Source organism: Neltuma alba, unplaced genomic scaffold (assembly GCF_004799145.2).
Source record: "Neltuma alba isolate B1F8T4 unplaced genomic scaffold, ASM479914v2 tig00010355_pilon, whole genome shotgun sequence".
In the NCBI taxonomy this organism is placed as follows: Eukaryota; Viridiplantae; Streptophyta; class Magnoliopsida; order Fabales; family Fabaceae; genus Neltuma; species Neltuma alba.
The window spans coordinates 578,712-595,246 of NW_021635264.1; the positions used below are offsets into that span (position 1 = coordinate 578,712).

At 37.4% G+C, this 16,535-nt stretch overlaps 1 protein-coding gene across 1 annotated transcript; it reads right to left on the bottom strand.

Annotated features, from left to right (window-relative positions):
• Positions 1-1,472: 1,472 nt before the first annotated feature.
• On the bottom strand, positions 1,473-15,698 carry LOC114755953 (GDSL esterase/lipase At5g55050-like). The gene is made up of 5 exons (XM_028944848.1): positions 15,449-15,698; positions 4,728-4,873; positions 3,519-3,752; positions 2,819-3,065; positions 1,473-1,896 (listed from the first exon to the last, which is right to left on the bottom strand). The coding sequence occupies exons 1-5, from the start codon at positions 15,684-15,686 to the stop codon at positions 1,676-1,678; spliced, it is 1,086 nt and encodes a 361-aa protein (XP_028800681.1). The 5' UTR covers positions 15,687-15,698; the 3' UTR covers positions 1,473-1,675.
• Between the last annotated feature and the right edge of the window lie 837 nt (positions 15,699-16,535).

Below are 16,535 nucleotides of genomic sequence, written 5' to 3' on the forward strand. Positions count from 1 at the left end.
ATTTGGAACTCAAGTCTGTACGGTGCTACTAAAACCAAAAGTGACATACTCCACTTAGTGGAATGAGCACTGTAGCATGCAATTCATACTGCATGAGCTCACTCAAACCTGCAACATAGGGCGTAGATGGAAGATCTTTGATCCATTACGGTATGAGTCCCAGAAAGGAAATAAACCTTTCATAATGCCCTCAAGACTTAGACAGCATCAAAAGGGTTTGGTTTAGTGACAGCTGCTCTAGCCTAAACCCCATGGTCAAGAATAATGCAATCTAACGGGTCAAGATTGGGAAAGTGACTGTGCCAAATCTAAATATTGAATAGTCAAAAGGAAGATTTATCCAAAGTAAACATCTACGTTAGTGTCTGTGACAGGTCCCCTACAAGTTGAACATAACAACTAAGCAAGTATGGATATCATACGTATAGGAAGGCAAGCTAAGTAAACAAAATAACTCGAGAGGGATTAGATATGCCACAAGTAAAGTGTATGGATAAAACTAGGGCATTCGAGGCAACAAGTATACAATTTGCAAGTACACTAAGGGTGTTCTTGTGTGCTGGTCCTGTATAAAGGACTCCCAATGCACAAGCACCTGAATCAATGACGTCATTCCCACGCGGTCACGGCAGACACATAGTATGAAGCAATGCAAGATTTAGTTATCGCACAACGGACAGCCCATCAAGTGCGAGTGGGAGATGTTAGATTTTGGGCTTGGATTCACCTTTGATGGGCCGGACTATTTGATTGGATATTAAGAGAATATACCTGTCAAATATCTAAGCAAGATTATGATATGTTTGACTTGGTCAAACATCATGAATCAAATCCAATCGGTTACGATATAAAGTTAATTGATTTATATTATATATAAATTTAATTAATTTATATTGTATAGATTAAATATATATTAAATATATATTTAGAATTAATTGTGATTGATTCTGGATTTGAATTCAAATATCATGATATTATGAGATAAGGATATATTTATATATCCTAACTCAGATTTAACCTTATGGGCTCAATGGATATTTTGGCTTCCCAAAATACCCTTGACAAAAGCTATAAATAGAAGCTTCCACCCATCAATCCAACTCACTCCAGTGGTTGAGCTTTCCTACTATCTCTCTCTCTCTCTCTCTTATTCTTTCTTGCAAAGATGTGCTCTGCTGTACACTCAAAGCTTAAACTTTTATAGTTTAGCTTATAGCGTGAGCTTAATAGATCTACCCAATCCAACCCGAGATCCAACCTGGTACGTTTCCCAATCCGTTATCTTTTTTTTTGGCCCCTATCAGTTATTGAGCATGAAATTAAAACTTATAACCCACATTCATATCCATTTGCACCACAGGCAATCATATTGATATACAGAGCATATAGTACACTTTTAACTTGTGGTGCATAGTTTGTGAATTTCTGGGACTAGCATAATAGGAGAGAAACAAACGAAGAAAAAGACGATAGAGACTAAACAAACTCAGTGATTATATTGCTCTTGAATTTCATGGGCATTCTCGTCTTTTCAATAAATAAATTTCTTATCCTGCTTTCACCAAACATACCTTTACAACTCACTTTCACTTTCACTTCTATTGCTATGCGGAAGATGCAAGCATAAAAGGAACTATGTGACATGGATGTCATTTAATGAATGTACTAGCCAAGTTCAAAGGGCTAGGAGTTGTTTCATAGTAATGGGTGAAGTGTATTGAGATGGTCCATTGAAAATTCTATCAGCGAAGATACGAGAAGCTGCTTCAGTAGGATGGTATTGATCCCAAAAGATATGATCGTTTCTATTAGGACAAAAGCTAGTCACCAGCAGACATGGAACCCTCGCTCTAAGCTCCCCCAGCCCACAACATGCTGCTTTTACTTCCGAAAATCCTGTGAGCCATCCAATCATATATATAATTAAAATGTAGATTTAATCTCATTGCTATAAATGTCCCATCAACTCCTCTATTGCTCTCTCCTTGTTATTTGCATTAGATACTTTTAATATTAGGGAAGATCACATTTAAAAGCCCTAATCTGTTTTTTTTTTGGCCATACGTTTAAAAGCCCTCTAAGAAGATTAATTATAGTTGAGAATTTTGGAATTTTAAAATTTCAACGAAGATCGCATCATGTATGGTTCTTGAGATGGGATAAAACTTTTTGAGTGAATTTTTTCAGTTTCATCTTTTATATTTTCAACACTCATCTTTTATACCTTTAACAGTTATCTTTAACATTTTCAATATTCAATTTTTAAAATTTTTCAGTAGTTAATTTAGATATTTTCAATACTCATCTTTCCTGTTTTTACCTCACATCTTTAATTCTTTTCAGTATTCAAAACATGAAAAATTAGTATTGAAGACAGTTTAAGATGTCTACTCAGATAAATTTAAAAAAAAACTGAATATTGAAAATACTAAAGTTGACTACCAAAACTGTGGAAGATGAGTATTGAAATTATGGAAGATGAGCAATAAGAAAACTAACTCAAAAACAATTTTATTCCACCAAAAAAATCATGAGAGGTCCTAGATATTATTAATTTCCCTTAATATTATTATCCCAAAAGCTCACTCAAATGTGTCTGTCTTCAAAATAAAATTCCCGTCCATATATATATATTACACTAATTAGTAATTCCCAAACAATTAACAATCACCCGCCTACGTTCTTCTTCAAATTTTTACTAGCAAAATCCATTTTTAACCTTGTGTGTTTGATTACCCCTTTACAAAATCCAAATGTCCGTTTTTGTGTCTGCGTGGCTATATATATGTGCGTGTGTATGTATATATAAATAACATACCATGAGAAGAAGGGTTGAGGATGAGGTCGTAATTGGCGGCGTAGGTGTCAAAGAAAGAGTAGGTAAGACCTTCGTTCTGGGATTGCCATTCCTTCAACGTTGATTTGAGGCCTTCATTGTATTTAAGTGCCCAATGATTGATCTCTTCTTGACATTCTGTCTTGTTCTTCAACCTATACGCTGGGCAGCACCCAAGAGCGCCTACGCCAGCTATCTCAAACTTGCGCCCCCCATTATCGTATATTCGCTACATATAACAGCCACGTTAATAATATTTATTTATGCATTACTAATTTAGTTAATTAGCTATAATTAATCAATAATTTATTTATAAATACATATGGTTGGTTCATTAATTGGAGAAATACTTACATATTCCAAGAGCATGCCACATCTTCATTGGAACTCTATCCAGTAGAAATACAAAACTCAGATCATTTTAATCATAGTTGACTGATGACCTATCTGACGCAATTTACATTTTAATTTGAGCTAAATGAGTTATTTTTTTCCCCAAACTAAGAGGTCTATTTTTCTTAAAATCAAAACAAAATGTAAGTTGCTTCAGATAATAAGTTATCATCCAATTAGAATTAAATTAATACGAGTTGTTGTGTTTCCATTGGACAGAGTTATGATGATGTGGCACTCTTGGAGTATACAAGTATTTCTCCATTAATTGATTGTTTAGTGATTATACCTGAAGTTGGGCTGTGAGGGAGGAAACCATGGAGTCCACGTACTGCTGAGGGGTGCTTTTGTGACGGAGTTTGGATGAATCAAAGTAGCCGAACAGATCGTTGCTGCCAATTACAACAGCGAAGATGGAAGTTGAGAGATGGTCTTGTAAATCAGAGATTCCTATTTGCTTTGCCATTTCATCGTGTGCTTCCACGTAGTAATCCACTTGCTTCGTCAAAGGAATTGACTGCCTCTGTAAAAATATATCAAAATCATCAAAAATAACTATTAGAAGAGCTTCCCCACTTAAAAGTTAAAACGGTAAAGTTTGTGTTTTTCTACTATTTTTTAAGAAGAAATAAAATTGCACGATTTTGGTATATGAATACCTGTGTGTAAAAGAAAACAAAATTATGATCGTTGATTAAAAAGCTCCGGTATATTTATAGAGCACCATAAAACAACATTTTTTCTTTTTTTCTTTTAATAAAAATTTATTTTCTTCTCATCGCGCATAAATTTGTCTAATTACCTAGCTATTTGCTTCCTATTTTTGTTTATGGGGTGCTCACTTCTAATTGTTGCATTTGCCTGTGATGGTTGGTCCTTATTATAGATTGCTATTTGGGAGTAACTGGTGGGCAGTATTCCGTGTAAAAGGAAAAAAATAGCAAGTAACCTTTTTTAAAAAAATAAAATAAAAAAGGAATTGGTGTTGTCATAACCAGACCTACTGTATAATCAGTTGAGGCAGTAGTTTATGATTTATTAATGAATTCGTTGCTAAAATTATATGTTTATTTTTTGTGGAAGAAAAAATAGAAATTAAATCAATTAATGTTGATATTAATTAATACTAATAGTAAATATATGGATGTCTGGAAATAAAATAATGTTAAAAATAAATATATAAATATTTGGAAGTGGGTGTAGAAGAGAAAAAGGTGGGGGGGTTCCTTTGAGACGCCAGAGGAGGGTCATTTATAATAGGAAAAATTTAATAATCAATCATTTCTTGTACTTTCCACTCATTTTTAAGTAGATCCCACTTTTTTTTTTTAATTTCTTCATATGATTTTCACGGCCAAAGAAGTTAGTCGCCAAAATTAAAATTATTCACAAAATTATGCTTCTAATTCAAAAAAACAAAAACAAGTAGCATAGCTTGTGTGAGAGAGAGGGGGGGGGGGAAGGGAGAGGGAGAAGGGAGAGAATAAAGGGCACTTACGTAGCGTTCGTCGGACCCATCGAATATTCCAGCCCCAGCAGAGGCAAAGCTTGTCCCTCCCGTGAAAGATACATTGTTTTTGTTGTTCTTTGCCTCCGAAAGCAGAGATAAGTAAGGTGTTGAAGTTGGCAAACCCAATTCCTCGGCTTCCATATCCAATAATAAAACAACAAACATCAAATATCGTTTAATATTTTAAGCTCAAATGTTCTCATAATAATCACAGCTATTTCAAACTACAAAATAAAATATTTAAACTATCAGAGGACCCTCAATTACAAAATCGATCCCAAATTCTAAATTAAATCTTAAACTATCAAACTGCTAAACTAATCAGATCCTTCAATTAAATATTTTAAACTTGAAATGTTTTTAAATTAAATTTATCTCTTAAAATCATAAACCCCTCACAGATAGACAATGCCCATGCTTTATCAAAGCGCACTGGTGTAATTTTCAAGTTATCCCCCTTGACTCCTCCAGTGGTTTACATATATATTAAAAAAAAAAAAATAGAGAATCAGGTTCTTTCATTTCGCTCTCCCTTTTTTGTTTTATATTTTATTGCTGCAAACGATAAAGCTTACAGTTAAACTTTACAAGCTTTATAAAAGTTAGTTCATGACTTCCATGTTGGGTTGTCTCTCTTTATGTTTTCTGGATATATATCATTATCAATCAAGTGGGTCTCTTCGCAGAAAGATGCAATATGTATTATCTATTGGTTCGTGATATATGCATGTATGTTTATATGTATATCCAATATATGAGGGATACTTGGAAACTACGCTTAACTGTGGAAAAGAAGAAAAAAGACTAACTGAGAAATTTGGCAAAAAGCTATTGAAATTATTTTGGAAAAAAAGATAATATTCGAAATAATCGTTTAAAGTATGTCTGGGAACACATGTATGCACGATAAAAGTGAGAGAGATATGAGTTTGACATGTAACGATCGAGAGTCATCAATTCGTGATATAATGTTATTATGTTTTTATTATCCTTTAAAATAGGTTATTTCATGAGTGGCGATTGAGAACAATGCTATATGCTAATTGGTGCGACCTAAATTATAAATACTTTTAGAATTAATACAAATTTTGGTCTGTCAGAAAATGGGCCAGTCCACCCTTGGTGGATTGGATCCAAGCCCAGCATCATTTGGGGTCTTGGTATAAATTACAAAACATATGGGTCCCTAACTGCAATTTTAGCCTTTTTTATCTGACATGCAAAATGGGGGGAACGGTTGGACTAAGGAGGCGGTTTATTAATTTCAAACGTGTGGAGTTACGTAACTGATCCAAGCGGGATCATTTTGTGTAAGGCGTTTTTTCTCGACAAGCAGTTGGTTCCTCCAAACCCCCCCAACTCTCTGAACCTCTCCTTCTCTGTGTATTTGTTGTGTCTTCAAGATCCGAGTTCCTACAGTAACCGGACCTCCGCGTGGCTATCTGAGACTATCTTATACTTCAGGTACGCCCGAAAACCATTATTGGTATCAGAGCTTTGGTTTTAACAAACCATTTCTTCCGCTGCGCCACTCTGATTTGTGTAGATTCTGTTTAGCGCATCGGTTCGTTTACTCCAGTCCCCTTTTTTTTTTCCTTCAGTCTGCGTTTTCTTTTCATATGTGTGTTCGTTCACTATTTTTGGTAAACATATGTATGCTAGATTACATATATAAGTGAGTACAAGAGTCCTAGAACAGATAGAACACGAGGGAAATGCTTAGAACGCACCAAGATAGAAACAAAGGACCGAAACCGTGAATGGGTCATTGAAAAACCATAGATTTAGGCTTCAAATTTAGTCCCATTACGTAGGCCTCGCAAAAACGAGAAAAATGGCACCGGTTTCGTCGAAAACGGACGTCGGACGGTGAAGTTACGCCTGAAAACGTGTTCGGGTCCGTCGGACCCGACCCGTGAACAGTACCGGGTCGGACGGACCCGGCTGGAGGTTGAAGACAACCTCCAGCCCCCCCAAACGACGTCGTTTTGACGTCATATAAAAAAAAAAAAAGGAGGCTGGGCAGATGCGTTGGTTGGGCTGGTTTGGTCCGGATCCGGATAGGACCGGACCAAGCCCAACCCGGAAAAAAAATTAAAAAAAAAATATATATAACAATTTAAAAAAAAAAAAAGGTTTGCCAGAATTGCCACGTGGCGCGTGCCGCCACGTGGCACACCTCTTCGACACGTGGACACCACCACCTGAAAGGTGGTGGCGCGTGGAGGCCGCCGGCACGGCGCGTGTCCTCGGCGGCCGGCGTTGTGGCGGCGCGTTACGTACACGCGCCGACAGCGAGAGTGGGCGAAGGTTTTTTTTTTTTTTTTTTCGCTAATTCTTCCTTCTAGGGGCGCGTGTAGGCGCGTGAATGGTCCAATTGGGGTGTGGTTTGTCTCTAAAAATCCCTAAAATTATGATCTTCATTTTAATATATAATTTGATAGTTTTGGAGGCAATTTAGGATCCATTTAAGAGTATTTTAGTGCGTTTTCTGGTGTTTTTATGTGGATAAAAAATTCCAGAATATTCAAAATAATTTATATTATTTTGTTCTAGGTGAAAATGGAGCAAGAGGCTTCTAGTAGCACTGAAAATACCGATCATGGTTCATTGGAATACTCATTCCTAGGTGATGGAATTCCAGAATATGAACCTGAGGATGAGGATCCTGAGGAGGACCTTGAAGAGGTTCCTCAAGAAGACCCAGAGGAGTTAGTGGATTCCGGACCTGAGTCGGAAACAATGTTCCCCACTGAACCCCTCCCTATCGAACCTCAATTAGTCTATAAAGATTCACTGGATCTCCCTAATGAAATTGAAGTTGAGGAAGGAGAAGAGGTGAACCAACCTTTGACCCCCGCATTAGCTATGAGTATAGCTGAAAGAGATGCAGCAAAACTGACAAATATAAAAGGAATCAATGGCGTGCTCGCCAATTACATCCAATACATGACCGATAAGAAGAATACAGAATTCTACCTTAAAGTCATAATGGAGTACATAAGAGCAATAAGGGTTAGAGGCGGACCTAAAGGCAAACCCATAAGAAAATCTTACTGGATTTGGGCCATAGAGCTAGTATCCTCTTTTATGAACAAAAAACGCAAACTCAGGAGCCTAAGGAAAACAATGCTTGATTACCTTTATGTGCATATTAAATAATGTAACATTTACATATGCTTTATTAATATTTGTTGTATTAAGTTTTTTTTATGGTTTCATGCATTGTAAACAGATTAAGTATGTTGTTTCATTTAATGAAATTACTTGAATTGTTGTTATATGATTATCTTATGAATAATATGTGTATGCTTCTTTATAAGTGGGAGCTTTTAGAAGATAAGACTTCTAAAAGTCATAATTTTTAAGTGCTTATATAAAATCCTTGATAGGAAATAATGTTTGTTGCTTGTATCTGTGTGATGGGAGGTACAAACGTATGCTCTTGATCATAGATCTTGCAGCATCATTACTTTCTGATCAAGGATGATATAAGTACAAGACATTGTATACTTCGCTGTGCTATATATAACTAAGATGTTCTCTGGTACGTCTCTTTTAGAGAGAACGTAGAATAATGTGGGATAAATTTGCTTCAGAACTGAAAATGGCAACCAAGAACATAATTGCTGAGCTTAATAAGGGAGAAAAGCTCAACGGGGATAACTGGGACATATGGCACCGAAAGGTTCAATACATCTTGGAGGAACAAGATGCGGTTGAACCTCTAACCACTGCAATGGTCGAGCCTGAAGTTGGCAATACGGCCCAACATAGGAGAGACCAAGAGGCTTACCTAGTGTGGAAGAAGAAAAACAGCATAGCAAGATTACGCTTCTGAGTGCCATGGCTGATGACATTATGTGCGAGTTTGAGAGGCACAAAACTGCACAGGCTATGTGGATAGCGTTAAAGGACAAGTTTGGTGGTACTTCTACCACTAAACTTAGAAGGTTGACGATTAAGTTCGACACCTATAAGCTCAAGCCAAACAATCCAATGAAACAACATTTGAGAGAGATGGCCAACATGATCAGAGAACTTAAGGAAGCAGGCCATGTCCTCTCTGATGAACAGCAAGTGCAGGCTGTTATCAGATCGCTTCCTGCTAGCTGGGAACACATGAAAGTCAACCTGACCCATAATGAAAACATCGTTACTTTTAACGATGTGGCCAAACACTTGGAGCTGGAGGATGAACGTTTAGAGGCTTACAAGACCTCTGGACAAGCTTATTACACCGAGGATGCCGGTACTTCCCAATCAAGGCCCGATTCCAAGAAGGGCAAGAAGTTTCAAAAGAAAGGGAAGAAGGGTGGTCCTCAATCCAAAAAAGGAAAGAAGCAATTCAAGAAGAAGGGAAAGAAAGGTGGGAAGAAGAAGCTAGACCTGAAGAAGGTCAAATGCTTCGCCTGCCAGAGAATGGGCCATTTCGCACGTGACTGTTCAAAACAGCTGAGAGCGAAAAGGTATTAGTGGATTATGTGAATTCACATGTTTCATATGTTTCAAGTACTGTTTTTCTAACAGAACCCGTTTCTTCTTCTTGGATTATAGACTCAGGCTCCACAGACCACGTAACCAGGGATCGAGGATCCTTTATCGAGTACCGTCGGTTGCCGTATCAAAGCAAGTGGCTTTACGTTGGGAACAACGCGAGGATCGAGGTTAAAGGTTTGGGCACCTGCAAATTTACTTTGCGTGGTGGGAAGACCTTAATACTCCATGATGTACTTTATGCTCCTGACATCCGGCAGAACTTGGTTTCTGTATTGTGTCTGTTAGAATTTGGGTTTAATGTAAACTTTCATGGTAAAGTTGCAGACATTTTTAGCAACTCAGTTCTTTATGGTTCAGCTTTCCTGTTTAAGAAGTTCTTTGTTTTAGATATTGTTGGTGATTTCAATAGTAATGAATGCTTTGCTGTTTCTTCGAATAACATTGATATAAACACCTGGCATGCTAGACTAGGACACATTAATCAAAATAGAATGATTAAACTAGCAAAAGAAGGATTGTTGGGTGCCATTCCCAATATGGAAATGTCACTATGTGAGAACTGTCTAGCTGGTAAGGCAACAAGAAAGCCTTTCGGTAAGGGAAAAAGGGCTGAAACTCCATTGCAATTAATCCATTCTGATATTTGCGGTCCAATGAGTGTGAGGGCAAGACACGGAGCTTGGTATTTTATTACCTTTATTGACGATTTTTCACGATATGGTCATGTCTATTTGATCTCGCATAAGTCTGAAGCTCTTGAGTGCTTTAGACGATACACAAATGAAGTAGAAAATCAAATGGACAGTAAAATTAAAGCATTACGAACTGATCGAGGTCGTGAATATTTATCTGATCAATTCAAACAGCTCTGTGAAGAAAAAGGGATAATCAGACAACTGACTATCCCTGGCACTCCACAACAAAATGGGGTTGCTGAAAGAAGAAACAGAACTCTTTTAGATATGGTTAGGTCAATGATGGCTCAAGCAAACCTGCCAATTTCTTATTGGGGTGATGCTTTGTTAACGGCTACCTTCATACTTAACCGTGTACCCTCAAAATCAGTCGCTTCCACACCCTACGAGTTATGGACAAAACGCAAACCAGATCTAAGCATCTTGAGACCTTGGGGGTCAGCGGCGTATATCCATGATGCTTCTCATAAGCATGGGAAGTTGGGTCCCCGAGGAAAGAAATGTATCTTCATAAGGTACTCTGAACAATCAAAGGGATACGTTTTCATAGGTGAAAACGAAGATGGAACCGTGACTGAAATAGAATCAAGAGATGTAATATTCATTGAGACTGAATTTCCTAATAGAGGAGATGTTGACCGTACCGTTTCTCTCTATGAGACACAGGAACAAGACAGTACAGAACAAATTGACAAACCAGAATCGTCTAGGTGTGTCAATCTGAGTGGGAGCCAAGAAAGGTCAACACCAAGACCTGAACAAAGAAAGAAAGAAAAGCAAATAGCTCCCGTCAGAAGGAGTAACAGGGAAAGTGTTCCCAAAAGACGCTTTCAAATAGAAGGCGAATCTCTCTTAGTTACTCCAGAAGGGGATGATGAGCCCCGTTCTGTACGAGAAGCCTTATCAGGTCCTGCGAAAGATGAATGGATGAAAGCTATGGAAGAAGAAATGGACTCAATGAAAAAGAACCAAGTTTGGGTGTTAGTTGATCTTCCAAAAGGGCGTAAAGCCATTGGGAACAAGTGGGTTCTCAAAATTAAAAGAAAAGTGGATGGATCAATTGACAAATACAAGGCTCGATTAGTGGCAAAGGGGTACACGCAACAGGAAGGAATTGATTATGAAGATACATTCTCACCCGTTGTGCGTTTCAATTCTATTAGACTTATTCTGGCAATAGTAAACAGTTTAGATTTAGAATTACATCAGATGGATGTAAAAACCGCATTTCTGAATGGTGATCTGGATGAAGAAATCTATATGGAACAACCATTAGGTTTCATTGAAAAAGGAAAAGAAAATAAAGTTTGTAAACTCAAAAGGTCCATTTATGGATTGAAACAATCATCCAGACAGTGGTATTTGAGGTTTCACAAAGCAATAACCTCATATGACTTCCAAATGATAGAGGAAGACCACTGCGTCTACATTAAGCGGTTTGAGGGTAATTTTGTCATATTATCCTTATATGTAGACGATATACTATTAGCCGGAAATAGTCTAGATTTGGTGGTGGCTATTAAAGAATGGCTTTCATCGAATTTTGAAATGAAAGATATGGGTGAAGCAGAATACATACTTGGAGTTAAAATCCAAAGAAATCGTTCAAAACGAATTCTCTCTCTTTCACAAGAAAATTACGTCAACAAGATTCTTGAGCGATTTAACATGAAAGACTGCAATCCCATGAGTACCCCTGTTGCTACTGGAGTGGCTTTGAGTTCTGACATGTGTCCCAAAACCGAATCTGATAAAAAGAAGATGGAAAGAGTTCCATATGCCAGTGCTGTTGGTAGTCTGATGTACGCAATGATGTGTACAAGACCAGACATCTGTTATGCAGTGGGACTGGTGAGCAGATTCCAGTCTAACCCCGGTGAAAAGCATTGGAAAGCAGTGAAGAGGATCTTGAGGTACTTAAAGGGAACTTCCAATTATGCACTGTGCTACGAAGGAGATGACCTGCGTCTTGTTGGGTACTCCGATGCTGATGTAGGCGGAGATGAAGAAGAACGAAGGTCAACTTCAGGTTATACCTTCTTGCTCAACAATGGCGCCATATGTTGGAGTAGCAAGAAGCAAACGTGTATTGCCTTACATTCAATGGAAGCTGAGTTTGTGGCATGCACTGCAGCAGTGCAAGAGGCTTTATGGCTGAAGAGATTTATAGAACACCTTGGATTTGGAAATGAGAGTACCAATCCAGTGATGGTATATTGTGATAATACTGCAGCCATAGCCTATACTAAAGATCCCAAGTATCACAGCAAAACCAAGCATATTGACATCAAGTATAATTTTGTTAGAGATTACATAGCACAAAAGATTGTTACTGTACAATACATTTCAACCAAATGTATGGTAGCAGATCCTCTGACAAAGCCAATAGGCGAAAGAGTTTTTAAAGAACATGTACAAGCCCTTGGCATACGTAAAGTGTAATATGAATGCTTCATTAATGAAATTATATTTCGTTATCACTTTATGTGTCTGTCTGAAAGTATACAATGTCTAGTATGTCGTACAGGTTAAAAAGGTTGGCTCTCTCACACGGGCAACCACCTTTGACACTCAGGTGGAGTGAACAAAGATGAGACATTTGTGTTCACCAGTAAAGCAGCAATGAATGCTGATATGGTAAAGAAGAAACACAAACTTTATGTCGCCTTGACTAAAGTGTTGCAAGTCAAGATGAGATCCACGTTGATAAAGTTGGATCGAAGTTTGGAATCTCACTTCCATAATACCTGTAGCCAGACAACAAGCTCTTCAACGTCGACGTCATAATAATGAGCAGAGTTGAAGAATTTGGGTTTAGACACTGAGTATGTCTGGACCTAAGTCTGTACGGTGTTAATAATAAATCTAAATCGACATACGCTCTTATAGTAAAAGAGTAACACCGTAGCATGTGTTTCATACCACATGTGCTGAGAGAACCGCAAAAGGGAAGCAAGTGAAAGATCCCTGCTTCATTGCTGTGTGAGTCCCAGGGAGGAATTATCCTCCTATTGGTGTCCTTTGACTTTGACAATATCATGAAGATATGTTTCAGTGACTGCTACTTTAGCATATGTCCTATGGTCATGATTGATGCGATCTAAGGTAGTATGCTAAGAAAGCGACTGATTCATTTCAAAGTGATGTTTGGGCGAAAGGAAGATTGAATGTGATATACACACCTATGCTAGTGTCTGTGACATGTCCCTTATGACATTTTGTAGTCGTAAGTGTGGATACTAGACATAAGAGAAAGGTAATCTGAGTTAACTATTGACTCGAGAGGGATTAGATTTACCATGGAAAAGTGTATATAAGTAAATCTAGGACATCTGAGGCATAATTTTAAAATTCAAGCTACACAAAGGAGAGGGTGACTTGTGCTGATCCTTTAAAAGGGATTTCTAGTACAAAGACCCAAGCGAAGACGTCATGCCTACGCGGTCACGACAAAGCACTAAGTATGAAATTGAAGGAAGGTAAAGAGACTAGACCCACGACATCTAATCCACCAAGTGTGAGTGGGAGATGTAAGAAAATGGGCCAGTCCACCCTTGGTGGATTGGACCCAAGCCCAGCATCATTTGGGGTCCTGGTATAAATTACAAAACATATGGGTCCCTAACTGCAGTTTTAGCCTTTTTTATCTGACATGCAAAATGGGGGGAACGGTTGGACTAAGGAGGCGGTTTATTAATTTCAAACGTGTGGAGTTACGTAACTGATCCAAGCGGGATCATTTTGTGTAAGGCGTTTTTTCTCGACAAGCAGTTGGTTCCTCCAGACCCCCCCAACTCTCTGAACCTCTCCTTCTCTGTGTATTTGTTGTGTCTTCAAGATCCGAGTTCCTACAGTAACCGGACCTCCGCGTGGCTATCTGAGACTATCTTATACTTCAGGTATGCCCGAAAACCATTATGGTCCCTCAAATTTGGGTCCAATTTGGTATTGGTCCCTAAAACTATGTCCGTTTCAAACCATTGGTTCTTGGTATCTTGACACCGTTAAAATCTTCTGACATGACATTAATATCGTTAATTGATGAGGTGGACACATAGGCTGGCTTATATGTGGCATTTGACCTGGACATGAAATTTTTAAAAAGAAATAAATAAAAGAAATGGACAATCAGATGCGAAAGGCACACATATGACAAACGCTGAACACAAGCACAGACACTGGAAGAAAATGATCGCCGTTGCCCCCCTTCTCTCTATCCATACAAATTTCAAATCTTCGATCCCTTTTCTGTACGCGAAATGGGTGTTAAGAGTTTTGTTGAGGGTGGTATCACGTCCATTGTTGCTGGGTGTAGCACTCATCCGCTTGATTTGATCAAAGTTTGGATGCAGCTTTAGGGCAAGCAAGTCGCTGTTTCCGTTAACTGTCACAACATTCATAATCTACATCCTGCTTTAATTTTGCTCTTCCCACACAGTCTCCTCCAGTGGATGCTTCTTCCTCACTTGGCATTGCAGCTCGTGGTTCCAGAGCCGGACCCATATCGGTTGGTGTGCAGATTCTTCACTCCGAGGGTGTTTCTGCTCTGTTTTCCGGCGTCTCCGCCACCATGCTCTGCCAAACACTCTATTCCACCACTCGTGTGGGTCTTTACATGTGCTCAAGCAAAAAGAGACCGGCCCAGATAAGGGAAACTTGCCTGTGGGTTTTGTAGTGTCCGTGCGTGTGTTTAGTGTTTGTCATGTGTGCGCATTTTGCATCTGATTGTCCATTTCTTTTCTCTTTTTTTTTTTTAAATTTCATGTCCAGGTCATATGTCATATATAAGCCAGCCTATGTGTCAATTTCATCAATTAACAGTGTTAATGCCATATCAGAAAATTTTAACGGTGTCAAGATTCTAGGGACCAACAGTCTGAAACAGACATAATTTTAGGGACCAATACTACATGTTTGAAATTTCAGAGACTAAAACCAAATTGGATCCAAATTTGAGGGACTAAAATTTGTATTAACCCATACTTTTATTTTAAATCTTATTTTTAAAAGTAACAAAAAATTCTTAAAATTTAATACGTTCGATTGTTGTGATAAAAAAACCTTGATTGAAGATTGATTGTTGTAAAACGAATATGCAACAAAATAAGTAAGTTTTTCTTTATATATAAGAAAGCATCACCTTAAACAATAATCTCATGCACTGTATGTTAAATACGAGCCGTTAAATTTTAAACAACATAAAATAAAAGAAGAACGTAACTAAAAGCATCCAAGAAAAGAAAAGAATGCAATGGTTCATTTTGTCAACCTTTTCTTCACTGGGTAGCAACAATCAGAGTAGAGCAGTTTTTTTTTTTTGCCACACCAAGTTCAATATCCCGACTGAATATCTACTCTAGTTTAAGAACCCGTATTAAAGAGTTTTTTTCAACTGATATAAAAAAAAAAATCTTTTTACATCGGTATAAGAAACAAACACAAAACATATAGTGAAGACAAAATCTACTACTTGTGAATGACGATAGAAATAAAAATGAGTTTTGGTTAACTTACCAATGAAATCGGCGGCATTCTTGCCATTACTGAACCTTCCGGTGGGTTTCTTAGTGGGAAAATCAATGCCGTAGGGGAAATGGTTGGCCTTCACAATGGAAAGCTTGAGAAAATTGTTGTTGCCAACATCCACAAGTGAGTCTCCAAACACATACAGAGCTGAAGCCTTTTGTGCCTCACAGTAGCTAAAGAAGAAGAAGAAGAAGAAGAAGAAAGCGATAGAGACAAAACAAGTCATATTCGTATGAGCTAATTAGTGCGCTTCAAGTGACTTGTGTGGAGGGGAAAGAACTAAGGCTTGGCTTTTAAAGGCTCATCTATTGAATGAGCTGTACACGTTTTGGCGTGTGAAAACAAGAATTTGTGGTCCAAAAACCTATACTCTGGATACTGACGGAATTGTTGTTTATTGTAATAGAAAATTTTAAGTACAAAAATATTAGTTATATTGCTATGAAAAATTATTTAATAGATGAAAAAAATTATTATTATTTTTTATAATTTTATAAAAAAGTATTATAGATTTTAGGTAGATTAAAACTTAATCATTTCATAATAAACGTCACTTTTAAAAGTAGTCTCCAGATACACTCAACCCCGCATTTTAATTTGATGTATTTTGTTTTGTCATGGTGGGATTTTGATGGGACGGATCCCAATCAGATAATTTTGTGTTTAGAAAAGGAAAAATAAATTAGGCTTTAAGTGTTTGCTTCAAAATTATATATGAAAAAGTCCGTTAAAACTTTGGCAAAAATACGCCTGCATACAATTCAATTAATCAGTATTCATTGATGTAAATTGTATATATGGTCAAATCACTAGGCCTTTAGAAACTTTCATTATTGACCCAAAAAAGCACATTACGGACTTTCGGGTAAGATTTTGTTGCTTCGGTGCTTCCTCTAACTCAATATATGATTCTCATTTTGAAGATTTGGCTTTTTAATTTGCTTCAAATAGTTCTGACTTTATGTTTTCACAAAGTATTAATTATTTTTTTTAACAATTATACTATTCAATAAATGATAATTGTTTATTCGAGACATTACATAAATAATTAAGAACTTTTTAATAAAATACCATT